This window comes from Leucopleurus acutus, assembly GCF_964270905.1.
Source record: "Leucopleurus acutus genome assembly, chromosome: 9".
Lineage (NCBI taxonomy): Eukaryota > Metazoa > Chordata > Mammalia > Artiodactyla > Delphinidae > Leucopleurus > Leucopleurus acutus.
The window spans coordinates 107315242-107338292 of NC_139144.1; the positions used below are offsets into that span (position 1 = coordinate 107315242).

General features: G+C 37.6%; 1 protein-coding gene across 3 annotated transcripts in view; it reads right to left on the reverse strand.

The window, feature by feature from the left end:
* LMBR1 (limb development membrane protein 1) overlaps positions 1–23051 on the reverse strand; it is a 140814-nt gene that overhangs the window by 87288 nt on the left and 30475 nt on the right. Inside the window, exons 4-5 of one of the 3 annotated variants that reach the window (XM_082847001.1) lie at positions 20314–20453; positions 2384–2487 (exon numbers count right to left, since the gene is read on the reverse strand). In XM_082847001.1, coding sequence (XP_082703127.1) covers positions 2384–2487; positions 20314–20453 — 244 coding nt within the window. Of the gene's footprint in view, positions 1–2383; positions 2488–9258; positions 9474–20313; positions 20454–23051 lie in introns of those variants that run through there. The other 2 variants (XM_082847003.1, XM_082847002.1) reach the window with 2 other exon arrangements.

Here is a 23051-nt window from a genome sequence, read left to right on the forward strand (position 1 = left end):
AGGGAGAGGGGAGCACCGTGCATGTGTAAAGCAAACATCAACATGGCAACTTTAGTGACATATGTTGAAACGCTCTGTTTAACAGAGCCAGGTGCATGACTGATTCAGTATGGTGACATCTCTACCAAACAGTGTCTCGCATTGTGTGGTGCATGTACTCCTTTCCCTAGTGACATATGTTGAAATTCTGACGTGTATTTATCTCTAAATATGCTTAAATAAAACAGTAGACGCAAAAATTCTTTTCAAAAATCCTCTGCCAACTCCCTGTTGTCTACAGCATAAAACCCAAACAATGTGGCAGAGGACTCAGGCCTCCGGGATCTGATCCTGCCAAGGGGTCTCTCGCCATTCTCCATTCTACAGCTAAGCATCAGCCAGCCACTCCCTCAATTCAGGCAGAATCCAGGCCTTTGCTCAAGCCTCGAATGCTCACCTGCAAGTCTCAGCTCAAGTGCAGGCTAACCCCTCCCTGAAGCTTCCCCAATTCTCCAGGCAAATCAAGACCTCCCCTCACAGCCGCTCGTTGTATAAAAGTTCATCCACCACATGCTACTTGTTTTCGTCTCTGAGGTCATCCTCTTAATCCCTTGAAGGCAAGAACCTGTCTTTTCACTTCTGTACCCAGCAAGCTCCTTTAACAGCATAGTAATTACCACTTAGTAAGTGCCTAGTAAAACTCTGTCAAATGTGTGACTATCCATCAAAAGTCTCCAAAATTCCACATAAATTGCTTTCTCAAGCGTCTCTGATGACCTTGCTTCTTCTCCATGCTCTTCCTTTTCGACCCCGTTCTGATGTCATGTTTTACATTTCACTCTCCTGAGCTCTGTCTGGGCGCCCAGGTCACACCCTCCTTGTTCTCCTACTATCTGGCGTCCCCACGCAAAGCCCTGCCTTGCCCCTTCCTCTGCCCTCGCGCTGTGGTCCTTTCTCCTCCCTCCTCGTCGGTGCCTGGCCTGTCACCTACCTGGCTGGCTTTAACGGGCTCTCCACAGTGCTAATCGGTAAAGAACGTGCACACTCTGGGGAGGTTAGAAGCAAGCCCTGGGTTTTAGTCCTAGTTTTGCAATGGTACATATGTGGTTCTTAGACAATTTAATAACATTATCTTTGGATCTCCGTTTCCTCCTTATAGAAGAAGGGTTTGAACTAAATCCCTCTCAGCAGCAAAACTTCCTATCATTCTTCAAGAAATTATCAACAAAGAGTTTTTTAAACTGAAACTATGCAAGTCTTTCCCATTACATGGATGACTTAAATAATTTACATACGTCATTATAAAAAACAAACCTAATATATAAAAGCCAGTTTTCTCGGGGATTCCCTGGTGGCACAGTGGTTGAGAATCTGCCTGCTAATGCAGGGGACACGGGTTTGAGCCCTGGTCTGGGAGGATCCCACATGCTGCGGCACAACTAGGCCCGTGAGCCACAACTACTGAGCCTGCGCGTCTGAAGCCTGTGCTCCGCAACAAGAGAGGCCGCGATAGTGAGAGGCCCGCGTACCGCAATGAAGAGTGGACCCCGCTTGCCACAACTAGAGAAAGCCCTCGCACAGAAACGAAGACCCAACACAGCAAAAATAAATTAATTAACTCCTACCCCCAACATCTTCTAAAAAAAAAAAAAAAAAGCCAGTTTTCTCAATGTACGTTTGACCGCCATACCCAACCATCCATTCTGATCTCAGTACATTCACTAAATATGAAACCAACCATCTATCACAATATGAATATGAATAACCATAACTAAAAATTAGAAAGGTACAATGTGTCTATAAACTGTAACACTAGAACTTATTTTGTCAGGTTTAAAGGTCACCCCAAAAGTACTAACTACTGAAATCTTCGCATTATATTCCAAACTTTTATAGCAAACAGCTCCACAAGCTATAAATGGAAATGCTGTTCCCTTCACTTTAAAATGCTCTATTCAAGGACAGAGGGAGTTACTACCACTGACAAGGTCTGGATTAACTGTTTAAGATGCTCTTGCAGACTGTCCTGTTTTGCCCACTTCTCACGCTCCCACATTCACCTAATATCAGTAAGTCACGGGATCCTGGGAATAAGAAAGGAATAATAGCTATTGTATCAGGTTTATTCATTCTACAAAAGAACACTCCACCAACTTTGCACATAGTATAAAATCATTCAAAGGTCAAAAGATGACTTCCTCCCTGTAGACATGTAAAATAATTCAATATGTAACATTGTTACCACTATTGTAAAAACATTATTAATATTAACAAGACATTATTATTAATTAAACTTCTTACATTCCAGTAAAATGGTTGTTTAAGCCTACTTTTTTCTAGTTCAATGTGAATGATATTTATTTCTTCATTTAAGAAATTTAATTCTAAAACATGATTCACTTACCCTTTTCAGGCCAGCAAAACCTTCTGATTCCAGAAAGAAAAAGGCAAAGGGCATCAACACAAATAGACAAAGGTTGGAAAAGAGAGAAGCAAGGTTCCACAAACCTGCGAGAAGGGTAACAAGACAAGAAAGATGAGTTTAGATACTGACAATCTTGTCAAAGACAATTACTGTGCTAACTTGTAATATCAGTCAAAGCTCTGTACTTTTTAATAGTAAAAATAAACATAAACTTGAATAGAGAGGCCTAACAAATGACCTAAACTTAGAAATCAGAAAAATAATTACATATTTCTATAAAATTTTTATAACTTTGTAACTTGTAACTATTGGGAAAAGCCAATACAGAAACCAATAATTTTTCCTCATGCTCTAAAATAAATTCACTAAACATATGACATATGCAGAGATCCAAAGACACAGCCTCTTCAGACATATCGGCACCTGAATATTTAAATTAGAGCCAGTAGCATTTATCGAGCACTTAACGAATGCCAGATACTCTACTAAACATTGTACATGAATAATCTTGTTTAATTTAAGCCTCATAAAAACCTGAAAAGTAATAATTAGCACTTATTGAGGCCTTATGTGCCAAGCACTATTCTAAGTGATTTACAGATATTATACAAACTCATTTACTCTTCATAGCAATCCCCCAAAATGACAGAGGCTGCTTATACAAAACCTGCCACGGCTGCAGAGCCTGCAAGTAGCTGCACTAATTCCTGGGATTTTTAAAAACCACTACATCGTAGAAGTTTTAGTAAGCAACTCCAAGTGGTAAAGAAAATGTAAGAGGGGCAAGCAAGCTCACATCACCTTTTTCCTTTCTGGCACATTCTGCACTCATAAAATCACAATAAAAAGCAACTTAGATGATAATAAGACTAGATTTTTAAAAGTACAGAACTTTAGGTATGTCACTGGGATAATATTTGGACCAACATCTCACTTTTTATAGGTAAAACACTTAACTTTAAAACTGATGGCTACAATCTTCATTAAAATTTACAAAATCAAGAATCAAAGATAAAAATTATGCTAAATACAAATTCAATGTACTACATACAATTATGATCCAACGCTTCTGAAAACAGGCAACTCACGTTCTTTCAACACCCTTATTTACAAGGCACTGTTCCATGCACTGGAGATGTAGTAACAACAGAGCACAAACCTCTGCCCTCACAGAGCTTCCTTTCCAGACACATGGAGACTACACACTGAGCTCTCAGGGAACCAAGGAAACTAGTTCTCAACTGCCTTAGCTACAAATTAACATATGTGTTTCATAACTACCCTAAATCCTTTTTGGAACAGCATGGAATACAAACAAAAAGAATGAATGCAGGGCTTCCCTGGTGGCACCGTGGTTGAGAGTCCGCCTGCCGATGCAGGGGATGCGGGTTCGTGCCCCTGTCCGGGAGGATCCCACATGCCGCGGAGCGGCTAGGCCTGTGAGCCATGGCCATTGAGCCTGCGCGTCCGGAGCCTGTGCTCCGCAACGGGAGAGGCCACAACAGTGAGAGGCCCGCGTACCGCAAAAATAAATAAATAAATAAAAACAGAAAATGTTCTAAAATACTTTTCAGTCTCTAAAAAAAAGATGCTAAACATCTTAACCCTTTTCTTCATTCAAAGGGGTTATAATTACAGCCAATTGTTGTATCGTGTTAATAACCAGGAAGAACACACAGGATGGTGGCCAAATGCACACACGGGACTTTCACACAGGCCTGGGTTCGAGCCCTGTCTGCACTTCCATGTGACAACACTTCTAAGCCACAGGTTCTTCATCTATACAATGAGGCTGAGGATCATGTCTGTAGGTGGTGCTGAGAATTCAGTGAAATAATACTTGAACAACCATCATCACGCCTGTCACAAAATAAGCACTTAATGACTTTTTGCTTTTAATAACAGTAACACCTCCAGAGGCTACCAACACACAGTGCTAATTAGCCCCTGTACCAAAGTACCATACTTTCTGAGAACCCATGTTCACTTTGCAGAAAATCACGACATATATAAAAAGTAAAAATACTAGTTTCTAAAAAATTTGTTGAGTTATATAATTGATATAAACTACAAATTGTACAATTTCATAAAATGTGGCAGTTATGTCACCATAACCAACATAATATATCCATCGCCCCCAAGTTTCCTCACACCATTTTATAACCAGTGTCTCCTGCCACTCCCTATCCCACCCCATTCTCCATCAGCCAGATTCTACACTTTATAAAAGACTGTATTTTCTAAAATTTTCTATAAATGGTAAGTGTAGTATGTACTCCTGTTTTTGTCTGGCTTCTGTCACCTAGCACAATTCTTCTGAGATTTTTCAACACTGTGGCAGTATCAGCAGTCTATCCCTTTGTATCAGATTGAATCCAGTTACTGCACTGCATCCATCCATAGGCAAACTGCTATCTGGGTTGTGGCTCTCACAACTAAAGCTATTATAAACACTCACATGAGTCTTCGTATGGACACAGGCTTTCGTGTCGTTGGGGTAAATATGTGGGCATGCAATGTCTGGGTCATATAGTAGGTGTACGTTTAACATTTTAAGAAACTGCCAAAATGTTTTCCAAAGTGGGTGTATAATTTCACATTCCTACCAGCAGAATTCAAATCTCAGCCACATTTTGACAAAAAATGGTATAGGCAGTCTTTTCAGTTTCAGCCATTCTAATAGGTGTACAGTGGTATTTCATTACTGCTTTAATTTGCACTTCCTCAATAAATAATGACGTGAACATCTTCTCATGAACTTATGTGCCATCCATTTACACCTTCTTTGCTAAAATGTCTCTTCAAATCTGTTGCCCATTGTTTCACTGGGTTGTCTGTTTACTTACTGAGTATACTTTATATACTCTAAATACAAGTCTTTTATCAGGCATATGATTTACAGATATTTTCTCCTACTTTGTGAATTGTTTTTTCATCCTCTTAACAGTATCTTTCAAAGAACAAAATTTCTTAATGTTGACGAAGTCCAAGTTATCAATGCTTTACGGATCATGCTTTAGCTATCTTACCCAAGAAATTATGGTCTAGTCCAGTGTCAAAGACTTTCTCCTACATTTCCGTTTTACAAGTGTTACAATTTTAGGATTTACATTTAGATCTACGATTCTTTCAAATTACTTTCTGTATATGGAGCCAGATATGGATTTAAGTTCATTTTTTACCTACGATTATCCAATTGCTCCAGTACCATTTGTTGAAAATAGCCTTTTCCGCCAAATAGCTTTTACACCTTTGTTAAAAATAAATTTACAATATGTTTGGATATATTCCTGGACTCTCTATTCTGTTGAGTTTCTCTATCTTCCTGCTAATGCATACAGCACAGTATCGATTACTATGGCCTTAAAATAATCTTTGAGTTGGGTAGTCAGTCCTCCAATTTTGTTCTCTTTCAAAGTTGTTTTGGCTAATATAAGTCGTTTGAATTCCCATCTAAAATCTTAGATCAGCTTTTCAATTTCTACAAAAAGTCATCCTGGTATTTTGACTAAGATTGTGTTGAATCTGTAGATCAATTTGGGGAGAACTAACATCTCTACAGGACTGTCTTCTAATCTATGAACACAGCACTTCTCTCCATTTATCACAGTATGCTTTAATTTTCCTCAGCAGCGTTTCCTAGTTTACAGTATACAGGTCTCGCACATCCCTAAGCATTTCATATTTTTGATTCTACTGTATATAAACGGCACTGGTTTTTATATCAATTTCCAGTTATCCATTGCTAGCATACAGAAATGCAATGGAGTTTTTTTTTTTTTTTTTTGCAATGGAGTTTTATATATTGATCTTGTATCTTTGCAACCTTGCAAAATTCACTTATTAGTTCTAATAGCTTTCCTATAATAGATTCCATCAGAATTTCTATATAGTCATATAATCTGTTAACAGAGAGTTTTACTTTTTCCTTTCCAATCTCAATGTCCTTTATTCTTTAAAAATCCCCAGAACCATGCTGAATAGAAGTGGTAAGAGGGGATCTCAGGAAAAAGAGCATTCAGCTTTTCACTATTAAGTATGATGTTACCTGTAGGGTTTTCATAGATGCTCTTTATTAGGATGAGGGAACTCCCTTTCATGCCTAATTTGCTGAGAGATTTTATCAGGAAAGGACATTGAATTTTGTCATATGCTTTTTCTGTGTATATTATGACGACCATATGAATTTTCTTTTTTAGTATGTGCATATGGTAAATTAAATTCATTGATTTTGTCAAAAGTCATGATGTATTACCCTTTTTATTTATTGTTATATTTGATTTGCTAAAATTTTGTTTAAAATTTATGCATCTATATTCATGAGGGATATTCCTCAATAGTTTTCATGTATGTCTGTCTGGTTTTGGTATCAGGGTAATGCTGGCCTTAGACTTAGGAAGTATTCCCTCATTTTCAATTTTCTTAAAAAGGCTGTGTAGAATTGGCATTATTTCTTCCTTAAATATTTGGGAGGACTGAAAATGAAGTCTTCTTAGCCTAGAGTTTTGTGAGAATGTTTGCAACATTTCCACAATGTCTGAGAGGGTTTCAGTAGTTTTGCCTTTCAAAGAATTTTTCCATTTCTCTAAGTTCCTGAATTTATTGGCATAAAGGTGTTCATAATATGCACTATATGCTTTTAACAGCTGTAGAATCTGTAGTGATATCACATCTCTCATTCCTGATATTGATAACTGGTATCTTTTTTTTTCTGATCAATCTGGCTAAAGCCTTATCAATATTATTGATCCTCTCATTGATTTTCTCTACATTTTCTGTTTTTTATTTGTTCCTTTCTCCTCTCATCTTTTTTTATTTCCCATCCTCTTACTTTGGGATTCATTTGCTCTCCTTTTTCTAGTTTCTTATGGTGGAAGATGTAGGAATTAATTTAAGATCTTTTTTTCTTTTCTAAAATAGGTATCTTTGTGCTATAAATTTTGGAATGTTTTATTTTCATTTTCATTGAGTTCAAAGTACTTTCAAATTTCCCTTTTGATTTCTTCTCTGACCTAAGAGTTATTGTGAAGTATGTTATTTAGATACCAAATACTTGAGGGATTTTCTAGATATGCTGCTGTCACTGATTTCCCATTTAACTTCACTGTTGTTAGAGAGCATATCTTATATGACTTAAAATACTGAGACTTGTTTCATGGCACAGAATATGGTTTTCTTGGTAAATGTTCCCAGAGTACTTGAAAAGAATGTGTATTTCACTATTGTTGGGCTGAGTGTTCCATAAATACAAATTAGGCCAAGTTAGTTAAGTGTTAAAAATCCTTAATTTTTTCCTGGCTACTTGTTCTATCAATTACTGAAAAGGGGATAGTGATATGTCTGAATTGTGATTTTGACTATTAATCCTTTCATTTCTGTAAGTTTTTGCTTCATGTATTTAATAGGTATTTAATAAATGGTATTTTTTAGGTAGATAGGTAGATAATAGGTAACGTTTATTACTATGTTCTTGTGATGAATGAACCCCTGCATCATTATGAAATGATCTTCTTTATGCCTGATAACATTCCTTACCCTTTTCTGATAATAATATACCTATACCATCTTCCTTTTCATTAGAATTATTATAGTAAATCTTTTTGCTCCTACTGCTGTTAACCTATGTGTGTGTTTACATTTAAAGTGAGTTTCTGGGCTTCCCTGGTGGCACAGTGGTTGAGAGTCCGCCTGCCGATGCAGGGGACACGGGTTCGTGCCCCAGTCTGGGAAGATCCCACATGTCGCGGAGCGGCTGGGCCCGTGAGCCATGGCCGCTGAGCCTGCGCGTCCGGAGCCTGTGCTCCGCAACGGGAGAGGCCACAGCAGTGAGAGGCCCGCGTACCGCAAAAAAAAAAAAAAAAAAAGAGGTACTACAACACTTCATGTACAGCCTAAGAACCTTACAACAGTCTATTGCCATTTCTTTCCTCCTGCCCTTGCATTATTGTTGTCATGCGCTTTTACTTGCACATTATAAAACTCACAATTTACTGTTACTATTTTTTATTTAAAGAGCCAATTCTCTTTTAATAAGATTTATATGATATACTCTTTTATATTTACCCTCAAATTCGCCACTTCTAGTGATCTTTGTTCTGTTTCATAGATCCAGATTTCTATCTTCTACCAATTTGCCTCTGCCTAAAGGATGTCCCTTATTTTTGCTAGTATAGGTCTGTGGTGATGAACTTTCACCTTTTGTATATCTGACGCTGTCTTTATTTTGACTTTGTTTTGGAAAAATATTTTCACTGGATATAGAACTAGGTTGGTGGGGCTTTCTTTTTTCGGTACTTTAAAGATGTTGCTACCCTGCCATCTGGCTTGCATTTTTTTCCCACAAGAAATATGCTAGAATTCGCATCATTGCTCTTCTGTACTTTATGTCTTTTTCTCTGAATGCTTTTAAGATTTTGCCGTATCACTGGTTTTGACCAATCTGATGATGTATCTTGGCAGGTCTCCTGTCACTAGGGTTAGTTGAGCTTCTTGGATAAGAGGGTTTACAGTTTTCATCTAATCTTGAAATATTTCTGCCATCCGTTTTTCAAATATTTTTCTTAACCCTCTGTCTTCTAGGAACATCAATTATATCACTGATGCCCTGGTCAGTTTTTCAGTCATTTTTTTGTTTCTTTTTTAGACTGTTTTCTATTGCTGTGTCTCAGAGTTCACTAATCTCTTCTGCAAAAATATCTAATTTGCTTTTATCCCATCCAATATATTTTCATGGCAGGTATTACAGGTTTCATCTCTAGAAGTTTATTTGGTTCTTTCTCTACATCTTTTATGTCTCCATATGTTCAGTTGTGTTCAGTCTTTCCTCCAGCTTCTGGAACATATGAAACACTCACAAGAAAGGTTTCAATGCTCTTGTCTACTGATTCTCAATCTGCGGCAACTGTAAGTTTTGACTGATTGCTCTCTTCATCATGGGCTGTATTTTCCTGCTTTGTACTCAGCTGGTCTCATGGTAGGCAGAGTGAACCCCCAAAGATATCCATGCCTCAATCCCTGGAATTGTTATACAGTATATTAGTGAATATGTTACAAGGTATATTAGTTTTCTGGGGCTTCTATAACAAAGTACCGCAAACTGGGTGCCTTCAAACGACAGAAATTTATTCTCTCACAGTTGTGGAGGCTAGAGGTCCAAAATCAAGGTGCCAGCAGGACCATACTCCTTCTGGAGGCTCTAGGGAAGAATCCTTCCTTAGAGGTGGCTGCCTGTAACATGTGGCATTCCTGGGCTTGTAGATTCATCACTCCAATCTCTGCCTTTGTCTTCACATTCCTCCCCTGTGTATGTCTCTGTTTTATCTTCTTATAAGGATACTACTTATTGGACTAGGGCCCACCCTAATCCATTATGACCTTATTTTACTAATTATATCAGCAAAGATATTATTTCCAAATAAGGTTACGTTCTGAGGTTCTAAATGGACACGAATTTGGGGAAAACACTTTTCAACCCAACATACATGGCAAAAAAGGATGTTGCAGATATAATTAAGGCTATGGACCTTAATAAAGAGAGAGGGGGAAACCATCTTGGATTAGCCAGGTGGGTACAACCTAACCAAAGGAGCCCTTAAAAGCAGAGAATTTTCTCTAAGAGGAGTCAGAGATGCAGCAGAAGGGTAAGACAGGGAGGAACTTGACACAACTTTGCTGGAGGGGGCATCACATGGAAAACCTGAGAAAAGAGGCAGACAGCCTATAGGGCAAAGATTGGCACCTGACTAACAGCTAGCAAGGAAATGGGGGCCTGTCTTACAACCACAAAGAACCAAATTCAGCCAACAACCTGAATGAACTTCGAAGCAAATTCTTCCCCAGAGCCTCCAATAAAGAAAACAAATCTGTGAAAACCTTAATTTCAGCCCATGAGACCCTAAGCTGAGGGCCTTTTGTTTGTTTGCCAAAAAGAGAACATCAGTTTCATAAGATTTTACTAAGGGAAATGTTTTAAACTGAGAATATGACAGCCCATTAATTCTACCCATCTGTGTAAAACAAAATGCTTAGTTGAGCTTCTGACCAGTTTGTCAGAACTAACTAACTAAACAGAACTAACACTTCTACATTTGTTTATATTTTTGTGTACATGTACACCCAAGCCTTACGATACCAAAACATCTTTCAAATACAGAAAGGTTTTAACAAATCCAACTTCAATAAAATATTAAATGTATTCTGTGTACTTAGTGCACAACAAGGGATTCACACTGTGAAGATGTGGCAGCAGATGTCTAAGTGAGGGGCACTTTATGTCTGATCAGCCTGGGTTTGCAACTATCAGCTATACGTGACCTGGAAAAGGGACTTCAACTCTGTCGTCCTGTTTCCTCATGTATAAAATGGGCTATAACATAACTCATAGATCACGTGTGAACAGCAGAAGAGAAATAACATACAAAAATGTTAAATTAATGTCAGTGCCTCTCCCCGCCCTGTCTCAACATCATGCAAATGGTCCAAAACCCTGTAAAACTCCAATGCACATCAGCAATCAGACCAGATAGACAAAAAAGTGATATGAGTTACAGCTAAAATTAGGTTTCAGCCCTTTCCTTAAAGAATGATTCTCATTAATTACACCAAAAAAAACTTACATAACAACAATCTGTATACTTATATGACATGAAAAATATATGAGAACAATGACAAAAAATAGGCACAGAAAATAAATTGCAAAGAAATATACCAAATTATTAACAGTGTGAATGTAGTGGAATTACGGATGATTTTTTCTCCCCACTGGCCTACATATTCTAAGTTTTCTATAAGGAGCACATAAAGACACAAATTTAAACTCCTTTGTGAAACTCAAAATCCTTCACCTCACTATGTCATATAACTTCCCCACAAAATGCCTAAGAAAAGGCAGAGAACGGCAAAGCTTAATTGAGGTGGAGATGCTAGCTGGGCCCCTCATCGGCCACAGATCTCAGCTTATTTATTTTCTAGCCGCACTAAGCACAATTCATATTCTAGCCTCTGCAAAATCACAAATTATCGCTATCGCGTCGCAGGGGGCTTCAAACATTGCTCTTAAATAGTTGCAACCATGAATACAAACCCCTAAATGCTTCATTATAATTTTATAATTGGAGGAAAAAAATTTACTTAGGTTTTGAAATTTGAAACAATCAATTTTCATCCATGGTAAAAAACAGGCTTTATTATTGTTATTGAGCTCTAAATATACATACTTCCAGAATTTATCTTTCTAATCATATGTGTCCCTTTCATGTAGTGAAAAATACAAATTCAAATTCTTCTCTGGAAATAAAAAGTTAAAAAACAAAAGTCTGCCTTAGGCAAAAGATCACAAATCAGTAAACGTATCTATTCTGACTAACCAACCTACTTAAAACGAAGATAGTTATGAAAATTTATATAAAGAAATCTTTATCAACAGATATTATCAAGCAGCAATCTGCTGAACAAGTGAAGAAAATGATCAGGATGATCACAAAGATTCTGAATAACGACTCATTTAAGTTTGCAATGAAATTAGATACCTTCTTTTATATACTGAACTTTATATATAATACATACAATTTAAAATTTTTTTTGATTTTCCCCACTTCCCTTTTTCCAGGAGATTCAACATTACTGCTGATGGTCTTATCAACCACAATTGCAAAAAGAGATGTAACCTCCACCATATTTACTTTTGCAAGAAAAATTCACTTAACACAAAGAATCTGAGAGTTAACATACTACGTAACAGTATAATCATCTATGTAAATAACCAGCTTTTTTTCAGTCTAAATAATTCAATGCAAAAAATTAAGTTTTATTAGCCAGAATATGTGTGAAAGCTTCAGACTCAGCTTATGCTAATTTAATTATCAAGTTTGCAACATATAAGAAGGTTAAAGTTACTATGAGAAGAACATTTAATATATAGAAAAATAATAAAGCTACTGTACACTCCTAAGCTGCCATTTTATTCTTGGAAACTGTGTACAACTTAGTAAGTTTCCAGCATTTTGCAAACATACATCAGACATACACACATAAATATCCCTTAAGAATATTCTACAATTTTGATAAAACATTCCAAAATTAAAAATTAGAGCTAATACACATAAATACATACTACCACCACTTTTATTATATTATATATTATTAATTTGTAAAATAAAAAGAAATGTTAGCTAAATTTCTCTACTTCAGAAAGCTAAAATTATGTGCTCTCTGACATGGTAGTAGAACCCTAAAAATTCAGAAACCTTGTAGTTTATCTAAATCAGTTTCAATGACAATCTTTTTGAAAGATATTCAATGTCTATCCCCAAAAGAAGTATGTAAACTTAAAAGTTATTTAATAATCCCAGAATGATTCGTCTAAAACCCAAGCAAACCCAACTGGATTGCCAGATCACCAATGGATGCATTACCTTCTAGCTCCATCTGCTGGAGTCACAAAATATTTCAATACAATATACAACACTAGGAAGCAAATAATCTATCACTTTTTAACCACACAGACAAAAAATTTCATGAACTTAAATAAGAAAATTAATCCAAGTTCAGCCATATTCAATAATTTCCAAAATAACAAAACTAAGTTAAAACCAATATTTCACTGGAATTAAAGATCTAATCCAATTGTCAAAAAGTGACATATAATTTTTAAAATGCTATGAAGAAAGCATAAGCTTTAAAGGAAAGACTGCAAGTTTGCTTTTGAATAGTGAGTATTTTGAGAACTTCAGAATTAAAATAGCTTTTGGTTATGCACTAAGAAGGGAAAAAACCAAAAAGAACGATTTTAGCAATAAGCTATTAAATTTTTTAAAGTTTTTTCTTATAACAAAAAAGCAGTACACATCTACTATAGAAATATTATACAAGGCAAGCGCCAAAACAAACTTTTTTAATATAAATTTTTTATATCATATAATCCCACCACCCAGAGAAAAACATTTTTTTCGACATTTTTCTATATCAACAAATACTCATCTACATCATCATCATCATCTATAATGGTCAAAAAAGCATTCCACTGTTTGGATCTACCAAAATTTAATTAAGCAAATTTCCTACGTAGACTGTTTTTTATTTTTACTATTATAAACAATAAATATGCCGTAACTATAGTGATGCACATTATAACAAATCACTGAACTATTGAGACCAATTAACTAGAAATTGTTAGTAACATTTAATTAATGTTCCTTAAAATATCATAAGAACTGACTTTTGATTTAATATTTATACATAAGTAAACATAATACTTAGTTTTCATTTTTTTAAGTTTAATTGCTTATAGTCTAAAAGTTTGAATTTTCTGACCTTCTGTGGGACTTGAAAATGTATAAAACAAAGATGGATTTTGTACTGTTCCTTCATCATGTCCAAAACAGCATATTGGCTATTCATGTTGACGAATCAAAATAAAGCACACACACCTTGCAAAGTCAAGTCAGATTCACTGTGGTTATCTTTTAACAGGCTGAATCTTAAAACGGGCAATCATGTTCTAAATGTGTGTCTCTGTCTGGTCACAAGTGAGTATGGATAGCTTAGCAAAAACTGGGCCCCACTGAGAGAAAATACCTCAAAAACTGAAGAATTATTTCCTTATTTTATTTAAGGCTACAACTTAATTATACCCCAAGATGTATCGGTTTCCTTTTTATGTTAATTTTAAACTCACATACATAAAATTACCATTTTAAAATGAATAATTCAGTGGCATTAGTGCATTCGCAATGTTATGCAACCATTACCTTTATCTAGTTCCAAAACATTCTCATCACTCAAAAAGGAAAACCCATTAAGCAGGTGAATCATGATTTTTTAATTTATGGAACTAAAGAGTTCCATATGTTTTTAACAGTAGTCAAGATACAGAAAGTGAATACAAAGAGATACTTTCTTTTTTCTGTCAATTTTTTATGCTTTTTCTATTTTAATTATAATAATAAAATATAATAATAACAATACAAATTTTAGCCATCATTTTAATTTGCCATATCTGCCCCTTCTGTATCATCCTATAATAAACTATATTATTATTTATTAATGTAATTTATTAATTCTAGCCCAGAGAAGTGAAGTGGCATTCCAAGGTAATATAGTTAACACATAACATTTCAAACACATGTCCAAGATCCAAACACTGTACTTAAGCCAAACTGAATATATTTACACATACCAAAGCATTATTGACACATATTTTAGCATCTAATCCTCATGTGAGTCACACATTAACGGCACAATCGTTCCATATTGATAATTTTTAGAATAAGCCATTAAATTGCTTTTCAAAGTAAGTCTACTTTTACCAAAGTATTCCTAATGATACAATTAATAACTATTACTCATCCAATCAATGAATCGTTATTGAACATTTTCAGTGTGCAAGAACTGGGACAGGTGCCTCATGGGAGATTAAGAGAATTTAAGACATGTTCCCAGTCCTCAAAGACATTAGCACAAATTCACAAAACATATCTGGCTCTGAACTGACACTATCTCCAGGGGACCCAAACATCACCCCAGTCAGAGCAGGGGCTTGTGGAGGTCAGGTGGTCAGGAGAGTTTCAGCTCAGGTCTCACACGTCTCACAGTGGGTCCCTGACCTGTTCTGGGTTCTTTCCCCAGCTCTGGAATGCACAATTGGAATGGATACGCTCAAAAGCAGGCAGAATCCCCACAATGGTTCCCTGACCTGTGGAGAAAGGGCTATTATAGTAAGAAAGGCCAAACAGAGGCCACTAGAACTGCCTCTAACTAGGAAAATAGTAACCCAAAAGAAATCCCACATTCCTGAAGGTAATGCAGGGATTAGTGCAGCCATCAAGGACTTGAAAGATGAGGGGTAGTGATTCCCACATCCCCAAGAAAGACGGATCCTGAAGAATGACACTGGATTCTCGTAAGCTTAACCAGGTGGTGACTCTAATTGTAGCTGCCGCAGCAGACTTGGTTTCGTTGCTAGGGTAAATGAACACATCTCCTGGTACCTGGTATGCGGCTACTGATGTGACAAATGCTTTTTTTTCTCCATCCCTGTCCATAAGGCCCACCAGAAGCATTTTGCTTCCAGCTGGCAAGGCAAGCAATACACCTTCACTGTCCTAACTCAGGGATATACCACCCCTCTGGACCTATGTCACAATTTAGTTTGCAGGGATCTTGATCACCATTCCTTTCCAGAAGATTGCACGTCGCTCCACTACACTGATGACAGTATGCTAATGAGACCGAGTGAGTGAGAAGTAGCCACCACTCTAATCGGTAAGACATTTTCATATCAGAGGGTGGGAAATAAATCTAACAAAAATTCAGGAGCCTTCTATTTCAGTGAATTTTCTAGGGATCCAGTGGTGTGGGCCATGTCAAGATATTCCTTCTAAGGACTGCTGCATCTGGCCTCTCCTACAACCAAAACAGAGGCACAATGCTCAGTGGGCTTCTTTGAATTTGGGAGGCAACATATTCCTCACTTGGTTGTGTTATTCTAGCCCATTTACTGAGTGACCCAAAAAGCTGCTGGTTTTGAGTGGGGCCCAGAACAAGAGAAGGCTTTGCAGCTCTGCAGCTCCAGGCAGCTATGCAAGCTGCTCCGCCCTTGGCCTTATGATCCAGCAGATCCAATGGTGCCGGAAGCATCGGCAGCAGAGAGTATGCAGTTCGGAGCCTTTGGCAGCCCCTAGAGGTGAATCACAGCAAAGCCTCTTAGGATTTCGGAGCAAAGCCCTGTCATCCCCTGCAGTTAACTACCTTCCTTCTGAGAAACAGCTATTGGTTTGCTGTTGGGCTTTAGCAGAGGCTTGACCATAGGCCACCAAGCTACCATGCGACCTGAGTTGCCCATCATGAGATGGTGTTATCTTTATCCGGCCCACCAAGCCATAATGTGGGCGTGCACAGCAACATCCCAAAGTCAGATGGAGGTGGTGTATACATGATCACACCCAAGCGGGCCCGCAGGCACAAGTAAGTCACATGAAGAAGTGGCCCTGGGACTTCCCTGGCGGTCCAGTGGTTAAAACTTCACCTTCCAATGCAAGGGATGTGGGTTCGATCCCTGGTCAGGGAGCTAAGATCCCACATGCCTCACGGACAAAAAAAACAAAATATAAAACAGAAGCAATATGGTAACAAATTCAATAAAGACTTTAAAAAAATTAAAAAAAAAAAAAAAGAAGTGGCCCAGATGCCCACGGTCCCCACTCCTGCTGCTCTGCTTTATCTCCCCTGGCCTTGTGGGGATTCCTCCGGATCAGCTGGCAGAGGAAGGGAAGTCTGGGCCTGACTCACAGACGGTTCTGCACAATATGCAGACACCGCCCCCAAGTGGACAGCTGCAGCACTACAGCCCTCCTTGGGACATCTCCAAAGCACAGTGGTGAACGGGAATCCTCCCGGTGGACAGAACTTTGCTTGGAAAAATGGCCAGACATGCAATTATATATTCATATTTGCCAATGGCTTGGCTGGATGGCTAGGGACTTGGAAGGAACATGATTGGAAAATTGGTAACAAGGAAATTTGGAGACGAGGTATGCAGATAGACCACTCAAAATGGGAAAAAAGAAAAAGGTGAAGATATTTGTATCCCATGTGACTGCTCATTAAAGGGGGACCTCAGCAGAGGATTTTAATATTAAAGTGGATAGAGTTAGCTTATCCTAGTTCTACAGATACCAGTCAACCTCTTTTCCAAGCCACCCCTGTAATCACCCAATGAGCTCATGAAAAAAGTGGCCATGGTGGCAGGGATGGAGGTTATGCATAGGCTCAGCGACACAGACTTACACTCTCCAAAGCTGACCTGGCTACTGTCACCACTGAGGCCTTCAAACTCATACTAGAACTATATCCCATGGGCTCTCCTGGGTCTCCATTATGACAGTTTGGCCCCATTAATTGTTATAATTTTTTAAAAGCAAAGAAGCAAGCATATCTGAGGTTGACAAGTCTTCAACCCCAAGACAACCTGAGGAAATAAACACACCCTTGGATGCCATCCACAAGGTTAAAAAAAAAACTATGAATTCAGAAGAGAAAGATAAATAGGAAGCTTTACGAAATTCACTACATGCAGTAAAGGATACAGATCTACCAAAAAATTAGAAGCAGAAACAAAGTCAGGGGTCATAAAATCCTCAAGAACAATGTCCAGAGCTGACGGCTTAGGCTTCCCAAGACCGATTTCTGAGAATACATCTAGAAGCAATGATATAACTAAGAGGGCTCTTCCTCTAGCTCCCCAACTTTCAGCTGATGTGGTTCCCTGGAGGTTAAAGTTATTGTTTATAGTTTATCTACTCACTCAACAGATGTTTACTGGGCTACCACTATGTGGGAAGCACTGTTCCAAGCCCTGATTTATAAACAAGGTACAATGCGTGAGCTTACACCCCTTAACATTATAATGAGAAAGACAACCAACACAAACAAATACATTTACTTCCAAGGTTAATGCCGCCAGCATTAAATAGATAGCATGTCATATACTGGTAGCTCTCACTTCCAGTCCATAAACAGAATAAAAGAAATGGCTCTGATTTAGAGTATTTGAATGTCATTAAGTATATCATACAATTTCTTTTTAGTAAAACTGGAAACAAAGGCCAGGTCACTCATAATACTAGTTAGCCTGGCCTGAGACCGCCTGCACTGCCAGTGAAAACACCTGGAGCTCAACCCTCAAAAACGTATGCCCACTGAACCCAGAGCCTTACAGAAAGCTAGGGCCAGAGGGAATAGTCTTCGACAAACGTTTCAGACAACATATGCAAAAAACATTTGTAAATCATATATTATCTATGTATAGGTTAATAACACACAGCACTGTCACCGAAAAATAATTCACCAGAAAAATCCTGATAAATATATTTTCAACTCACCATTACTTTCCAGGTTGTTTCCTGCCTTTCATAGCGACTTTTCAGCAGATGGCTTACTTTCTGCGTCAATTTCAGTAAAAACCTTAATTTGCTTGAGTTTTTCAATTGCTAAGCAACAAAAATGCAGTAATTTCTCTTTATTCACTTAATAATTACTCCTAAGTTTTACTGAATTCATTGGGTCTTCAGAGCATCAATGACTCTGAAGCCTGAAAGAAACCACAAGCCCAGTGTAAAGTATGTGACAGACTAATATGTTAAAATTCTTCTTGTCAAGAAACAGGATAAGCAGCATTAAAGGACAATTGGGAAGGAAATGTTTGCAATTAACCTGATAGATAGCTAATACTTAAAAACACCGCAAAAATGGGCAAAGAAATACAGGGAGGCAATTTACTAAAAAATAAATACAAATGACCTATAAATGTGCTTTGTGAATGTCCACCCTCACTAGTAATTAAAGAAATGTAAATTTAAAAACGAAAATTTCTCATCTATTGAATTGGTAGGTTTTTTTTTAACTAACGCCCAAAATTGGTGAAGATACATTTTGGGAATAGAGACGCTCACACACTACATGAAAGTGGAACTGCTAGCAAAAATCAGACAGTTTTTCTGAGGAATAATTGGGAAATATCTTTTCAAAAACCTTTAAAGTATGCTTACTGGGAAAGTAAACTGCAGAAATTTGTCCTAAAGACAAACATTTATTTGTAAAGATGTACAATGTAGCTTTTTAAACTAAAAGATTGGGAACAATTCATGATTATAATGGCTCTAGGCAATATTGTACATAGCACAGAAAAGTACTTCAGGCATGGAAACCTCCCCACTATATGATGATGGGTGCAAAGACAAATCCACAGTGAGTACAGCAGGGTTCCATTTCATTATTTATTTGGTTATGTGTTCACATGTGCACTCACACAACATTGAAGGGTTTACATCACAGTATCCACAGTAGTTCTCTGGGTTGTAGGACTGTGAGTAATAGTAATTTTCTTCACTGTAAATTTTGTTTTCCAAATTTTCTACAGCAAACATGTATTTCTTTAAACACACACAAATGGGTAAGAAAAAAGGTAGTTATCTGTATAAACTCCAGATGGATTAAACAGTTAAGTGTAAACAAAACCATTTTTAAAAGAACAAGAAAAAAAAAGGAGTATTTGTCACATCTCAGGAAGGGAAAGGATCTCCTAAACACAAAAAGAGAGAAATCAAAGGAAGAAAAAGACTGGACAACATAAAAATGCAAAAATTCTGTAACCAAAAAAAAAACAAAATTAAAAAGTAAACTAACAACTAGAAAAACATATTTACAAAAATCTGATAAATAGCTGATGTATTTCACATATAAAGAGATAACATAATTCAATATGAAAAAAGTGGGCAAAAGACAATGAAACATATAAAAAAGATATGTGTACTCGATTTTTTAATTTATTTTATAAATTAAAATTAAAATGTCCTACCTCACTAAAAATGTCCAGAAAATGACAGAGCCAAGATTGGAATTCAGGTCTGTTTTGCTTCAAGGCAATATACCATGTTGCCAAAATAAGTCATTACTTTTTTAAACCACATTAATTTTAAAGTTTGTCCATGACAAAAGAGTTTTCCCCCTTCTATCATGCATTTTGAAATGACTAAAGAAATAAATGAAATGACTAACAGCAAATAAATAAAATAGAAACTATGGTGGGTTTTTTTTTTAGATCCTAAATGGAGGTTGAGTTCTTCTGACATATCCAGATAAACTAAAATTCTCTTGCTAAATATTTAAATGAAACCGTATTTATCAAAATCACAGTCAGTATAAAAATTGCTTCTTATAGAAAAGCATTTCACAACTAACTACGAATAGGAATAGTAAGTAAAATCTGGTTTTCTGATTTTATTAAAGACTCAAATGGTTTACTGAAGGAAGATGCCAATTATTAAAGAAACTAAGAAAAGGAAAAAATTTAAATATAGTACAGTAGAAAATTAAAACATTAATTGTGATTATATTAAGCAATATATACTAACCATGAATCAGGGAGCCATTTAGCCACTGAATATAGTAGTTTTGAGGAAAAGAAAGCAGGATTTCATTGCTGATTATTGAGAAGGGTAAAAGCAAAACTGCCCCAGCTGAAACTGCTAGAGTGAACGTGCTCAGAAACAACCTGGAAGAGAAGAGCATCATTGTCACCAGTGGTTGGAAAACGCAAAGAATATGGGAGTAATTCAAAAAGAATAGAATCAAAACTCTTAAATTTTTTAAATCCAAAAAGAATTACATATGCATTTCATTGAGTATATGTAGTTGGAAGACAAGTGATATACGTATGGTCCTGGAAGTTAAACTAGACCAACTCTAAAACTTACTCTGTGAAAAAACCATTAAGTCTAAAGAGTCGGCCTAAAGCAGACATAAACTAGAGACAGAATACTTCGCACATTTTATGAAGAATAAATTGTAGTCTCATTCCTATTTTAAATTTAAGTATTTATTTCACAATTGCATTTAATTAACAACTATGGCAATATATGCTAACAGCAACACAAAAACCGGCTCAGTTGAAAAAATGCTTGTGAACACAGAATGAAAAAAGACTTACGTGAAAATGGTTATTTCAGGAAGAAGAAACTTACAAACCTATTGGTCTACCATCGCTTAAAATGGGTAAAGGTTAAATAAACTATATAGTAGACTGTAGGCAACTATTAGAATTATACATTAAACAATATTTAAAACACAATTTTGTCATTTTTTGAAATGAGATATCTCTAATATGTACTAATATGGAAAGATGTCTAAAATAAATTAAAAATAAAAACACGAAGAAAAGCATGGACAATAAATATAAAACATGCTCTCCCCCCGCCCCCCCCCAACAAAGTGCATAATTACACACAGGAAAATAGAGGTACATTTAAAAATCTAGCATAGGGCTTCCCTGGTGGCGCAGTCGTTGAGAGTCCACCTGCCGATGCAGGGGACATGGGTTCGTGCCCCGGCCCGGGAGGATCCTACATGTCGCGGAGCGGCTGGGCCCGTGCGCCATGGCCGCTGGGCCTGCACATCCAGAGCCTGTGCTCCGCAACGGGAGAGGCCACAACAGTGAGAGGCCCGCATACCGCAAAAAAAAAAAAAAAAATCTAGCATAATATATAACAATTCCTAGGAGAGTGGGACTACAGGGTGCTTTCTCTTTCTCAGTTACACGTCTGAAATGTCTAAAGTTTTATACCTAATTTTTTAAAGATTATTTTAAAAGACTAAAATGGCAAAGGAAAAGGAAACCTCACTGACATTAGAGATGAAACCTTAATTTAATATTCATTCCATTAAATTTAATATAGAAAGAACGTGAAAATACATGTAAGAGGATATAAGAAAAAATGATACTAAACACTCAAAATACACATCTAACAGAGTAACTTTGAGGCCAATGCCATCTTGTGGCAACCAACAGAAGCGTTTTCCTACTTAAAAGCTGAAAATAACCATGAAACCTCCCGTGGTCAGTAAATCACTAGTAAATTTTTTAATGTAGACCATATGATACACACCAAAAATACAATTCAGTTGAGACACAGAAAAAGCCTTACAAACGGGTTTTGCTGAACGGGACAACACGTTTCCTGGGAAAAGCAGAGACACACCCTCGCCCCAGGCCCACTGCCATCTCCAGCACTTACCCACCAGTGCCTCAAGCAACCTTCGTTTCTGTCCTCGTAAGTCTGTCGCTACCATTCCTTCCTTCTTCAAACATGAAAATTAAGACCACATCCACGATCTCCCCATTCCAGGTCCCGCACAGCTCTCCCAATTTGCCCTTCCAGGCTCCTCTGGCCACGACAGATTCCCACATACAGGCAGGCTTATCTAACCTCCTTGTACCCCCAACATGAATGGGTTTTCTGGCTCCGTGTCCTGGGCACAGTCGGCCCTCTCCCTCGGGTCCCCTCTGCGTCATCTGCCCCGTGAAGCACTCCTCAGTGGCTCCCTTCTCGCTCCTCTCGGTAAAGTCAGTCCCTCCTCTCTTGGTGCTCATGACACTGACTCGCACGCCGCAGTGAAGGCTAACCATGGCTTCCAGGTCTAAAGCTGGGAGATGTAATCTGACCAAGGAGTAAGCTTATGAGGGCAAACAGATGAAGTTTTGAAATCAAAAGTGACCCAGAAAATCCTAAATATATATGGTCACTGTAAATATAATACTGGATCTTACGTCAAAAACCTTCTAGGGACTTCCCTCGTGGTGCAGTGGTTAAGAATCCGCCTGCCAATGCGGGGGACACAGGTTCAAGCCCTGGTCCAGGAAGATCCCACACGCCATGGATCAATTAAGCCTGTGCACCACAGCTACTGAGCCTGTGCTCTAGAGCCTGCGAGCCACAACTACTGAGCCCGTGCGCTGCAACTACCGAAGCCCACGCGCCTAGAGCCCATGCTCCGTAACAAGAGAAGCCACTGCAATGAGAAGCCCATGCACCGCAATGAAGAGTAGCCCCCGCTCTCCGCAACTAGAGAAAGCCCGTGTGCAGCAACAAAGACCCAACACAGCCAAAAATAAATTAATTTTTTTAAAAAAACCCTCTAGAATCTACTGCACTTTAGGTACTGTGATTGGCCCTAGACATACAAAAAAAGGTGATACCAGGCTCCCTGTTGCCCTTGAGTAGCTGTGAGGAGAACTATCCATAAAAGGCTGATGGGACCGAGTTAAATGCTGGCAAGGGGTCCTCAAGGTAAGATCCTGGGTCAAGTCAGAAAA